The following is a 3,745-nucleotide window of genomic DNA, read 5'->3' as shown; positions in this document are numbered from 1 at the left end:
GTACACGTGCTTCTGAAAAAGTTGATCTCATTGTAAATTGGAAATGTAGGGAGTTCAAGCACTAAACATGAGCAACATCGATAAATATACCATCAGAAATTGTTCTTTATCAAGATGATGAATTTTTAGAAGATATAGAGCGAGTGGATGAATTATATTTATCTAAACTTGTTGCTCCAAAATCTAACGTGCGCGACAGACAGTTTTGTGATCTGTCAAGTGACAGCGAGACAGATACGAGTGATTTTGGTGCTGTAAATTATGATTCTGACTCTGAAAGTGACAATGACAACTATGATGGGGATGTATATATACCGAATAAAGTTAATGACACCGACACGAAGGAATACATAATTCGTTCCAAATTTCAGAATGACACTTGCGGGTGTAAGGAGTTTTATGGAATGCCATGTAGCACGAAAATTGACTTTGATGCAGCATGTGAGTTCCGTGATCATTGTCTACAGTGTACTCGGGAGGAACTTGACACTATACTTAAAGCTGAAATGTTTGCACATAGGCGATCTGGTTCTGTCACACAGTCCAAGAAACACAGAGAAAAAGAACGAGAAAGACCATTTCAGGAGTACTACTTCAATGGATGCAGAGTGTGTCGTACAACATTTTGTTTTGTACATGCGGTTGAAAGAAAAAAAATCCATAAAGTTGCCAGATCTCTTGATACAGAAGGGTTTTTACCCAGAACACATGGAAACAGTGGTAAGGCTCCGCATAATAGCTTATCAGTGACAGACAGGGATCGAATCAAAACATTTATTACCAAGTATGCTAGTGACCATGCCCTGCCTCTACCAGGCCGACTGTCAAATTACAAATCTGAGAAAGTGCTTCTACTTCCGTCGGATACGACAACTGCTGACATTCATGCTAATTATGAGATTCTAGCTGAAGAAATGAACTTCAGAAAAATACACTTAAGGACATTTCAAAGAACTTGGCATGAGTTGTGTCCATTCATTACAATCATGAAGCCATGCACTGACCTGTGTCAGCTTTGTCAGAATTTCTCTCATCAACTGTCGACAGTTTCTAATATGAATGATGAGGAAAAGGAAGAAATCCTTTCTACTTACACGCAGCATGTTTCCCAAGCTAAACAGCAAAGAGACTACTACAGACACCAGTGTACCACCAGCAAGGAAGTGTTCATTTCCTTACCAGAGGAATGTAAACAAACTGGTAAGTTAAAATTTTATTGCAAAATTAAATTTTTCCTTTAGTGTATAGTTACAAGTATGGTATACTTTCCTTCATTAGCATTAAATGAACATTCTTGTACAATTATATGTGCTTGGATTTGGACTATATTATCAGCCTGGGTAGCTCAATGGGTAGAACACCTGACCAGGGGTCAAGGGTTCAATTCCAGCCATGCATTTTCTCCTCTTTTCCTTGGTACTATTAATAGGAAAACAGACATACCAAAGTGTTTGCAAAAATTTCTTCTGTAAAATTGAATTTCTTTGTTCATGAACTAGTAAATACAATGAATAACTTTCAATGCATACAAATGATCAAGAATGATTAATTTTATTCAAGGAAATGCTCCATGCTCAGTTGATGTGGAAATGCACTATTCATGGGACTATGCTCAACAAGTTCATTTTCCACATCATGCCCAACAAGTGGGACCAATATTTTTTAAGACGCCCCGGAAGTGCAATGTGTTTGGTGTATGTTGCGAGGGTTCAGGTATGTTAATTCATAAGTCATGATATGTCAGATATATATTTCTTAGTTCTACAATTTATTCAGAAATAACTGTACATGTAATTCTTATTAGAATTTATTAATTACCTTTTTATGTGGAAATCTAATATTTGACGAAATAGTAAAATCACATGGAAAGGAGGATACTCTTTCAAATATAGAATAATACATGTATGGGACTGAGTCTTAATAAAACAATTTGGTTCTTATGAATTCTATTAAATATAGTTGCAGCAAAATATTAACACATTCTGTTTTTGTCATAATGCATACATATAGGGTAAATAAACAAGTCAATGGTTGAGTTACCATATTAAGTTCTGATCAAAATTTTTGTTTTTACTTAAATGGCAGGAAAACAAGTGTTCTACTTGATTGATGAGGCTGAGAACACAGGAAAGGGTGCTAATTCTGTCATTAGTATGGTTCACCACTTTTTTCGATACCATGGATATGGAGAAAAAACAGCAGCCATTCATTTCGACAACTGCAGTGGGCAAAACAAAAACAACTTGGTCTTATGGTACATGTATGCTATATGGAGAGTTCTTGTAGGTAAGTGCACATCAAAAGAAAATTGAAAAATATTTGATTTAATTTGTAAAAGCATTGTTTGATATTCAGTATGTTCATGATGTTCAATGCCGAAAGTGTTACATAAATGTATTATGTCACTTTTGATAGTCAAGAAATGTTAACTCTTTCTAAATTTAGCGTTTAAATTTAAATTAAGGAGTGTATTTCTTTTCAATCAGGACTCCATGTTATTGTGGAATATTCTATGATGGTGGCAGGACACACTAAATTTGATCCTGACTGGCATTTTGGAGTCTGGAAAGTAAAATGGCGTTCATCTACAGCAGAAACCATGAATGAAATAGCAGACACAGTCCGTCATTCATCCCGCAGAGGCCATAACATTCCTCAGCTCGTGTCAGATCCACAAACACCTGTGCAGTTTAGGGACTGGAAGTCGTACCTTGAACAGTTCTTCAAACCGTTGAAAAACATTCGAGGCTATCATCATTTCCGAGTAAGTGCTGAGATTCCTGGTGTTGTTGAATGTAAGGAACTCTGTAATTTTGTTCCTTTGTGTGTTAATCTCCTGAAAGATCAGAACATCCTTCCCTCCGTAAATGATCCTCTGCCTCAAGAAATCCCAGCACCTGGTCTTGACCCCAAGAGGCAATGGTACTTGTATGAGGAAATCCGTGAACATTGTCTATCACTCTCTTCTAAAGACACATCCTGTCCAAAACCAGTCGTACCAAAGAAAGAGGTGAAAGTTTATTCTCCTGATCACTCTAGTACGTCACATTTGGGGAAAAGGAAAAGTCTTCTCCTTAGATGAAAGGGAGGATTATTGTGTGTAAGAAAGATTAGAAGTAAGATGTATACATGTAATGTGTTATTTCCCATAATGTGTTACATTCATGTACTTTTCTGTCCATCGAATTTCATTGCTTTAAAACATTTGTTGGAATTGTTATGTTTACCCAACTGTTTACATAAGCTGTGTCCTATGAGTAGTGTTTCATCTCAACAGTTAAAAAAATGTGTAACAGTAAGAAAATTGTTATATGATGTTTTCACCTTCTCTGTGACATTTTCCTTTAAATGCATTTTGGACATATTTAGTATAACCAAAAATATTACAAAACTTTGTCAAATATGATTAACTACAGATTTTTAATTTTCAAAAGATGCGATTTTCACACTGCCCCCAAAAATTTAATTGTTATAATCTTTATACTTAATACTGTTGATAATGTCAAGAAAGTACAGATGCATACATCTGTAATATCATAACAGTACATTTTGTCTATAATATGCATGTTTGCAATATTCAGAGTGCTAATTTTAAAAATAGTTACCTGCTATTCATATTTTTGTGATTTTGCTTACAGCTGTTAAAGAACCTCTGTCATTCTGTAATTTATGTGATTCCTGGTGTATTTTGTCATAACAGGGAATAATAATTTTTTTGTTATTTTGGAATGTAATTTCAGTTTGC

General features: G+C 35.1%; 1 protein-coding gene across 1 annotated transcript; it reads left to right on the top strand.

Annotated features, from left to right (window-relative positions):
- The first annotated feature begins 514 nt into the window (after window positions 1–514).
- On the top strand, window positions 515–3,082 carry LOC134269211 (uncharacterized). Its single transcript, XM_062751430.1, has 4 exons — window positions 515–1,200; window positions 1,561–1,713; window positions 2,086–2,286; window positions 2,487–3,082. Exons 1-4 carry the CDS (start codon window positions 915–917, stop codon window positions 3,080–3,082), a joined length of 1,236 nt encoding a protein of 411 aa, XP_062607414.1. The 5' UTR covers window positions 515–914.
- Window positions 3,083–3,745: the final 663 nt, after the last annotated feature.

This window comes from Saccostrea cucullata, unplaced genomic scaffold (assembly GCF_032062105.1).
Source record: "Saccostrea cucullata isolate Sc308-1 unplaced genomic scaffold, CSIRO_AGI_Scuc_v1 ctg9211, whole genome shotgun sequence".
NCBI classification, from domain to species: Eukaryota; Metazoa; Mollusca; class Bivalvia; order Ostreida; family Ostreidae; genus Saccostrea; species Saccostrea cuccullata.
This window is presented reverse-complemented; position numbering and strand designations above follow the sequence as displayed.

What these genes read in the sequence shown, in the direction of transcription:
- LOC134269211 (XM_062751430.1), top strand. Translation starts at nt 915, where the DNA reads ATGAACTTCAGAAAAATACACTTAAGGACATTTCAAAGAACTTGGCAT. An exon ending in TGTATGTTGCGAGGGTTCAG is followed by an intron (nt 1,714 to 2,085) that starts GTATGTTAATTC and finishes CTTAAATGGCAG; the next exon opens with GAAAACAAGTGTTCTACTTG. An exon ending in TATATGGAGAGTTCTTGTAG is followed by an intron (nt 2,287 to 2,486) that starts GTAAGTGCACAT and finishes CTTTTCAATCAG; the next exon opens with GACTCCATGTTATTGTGGAA.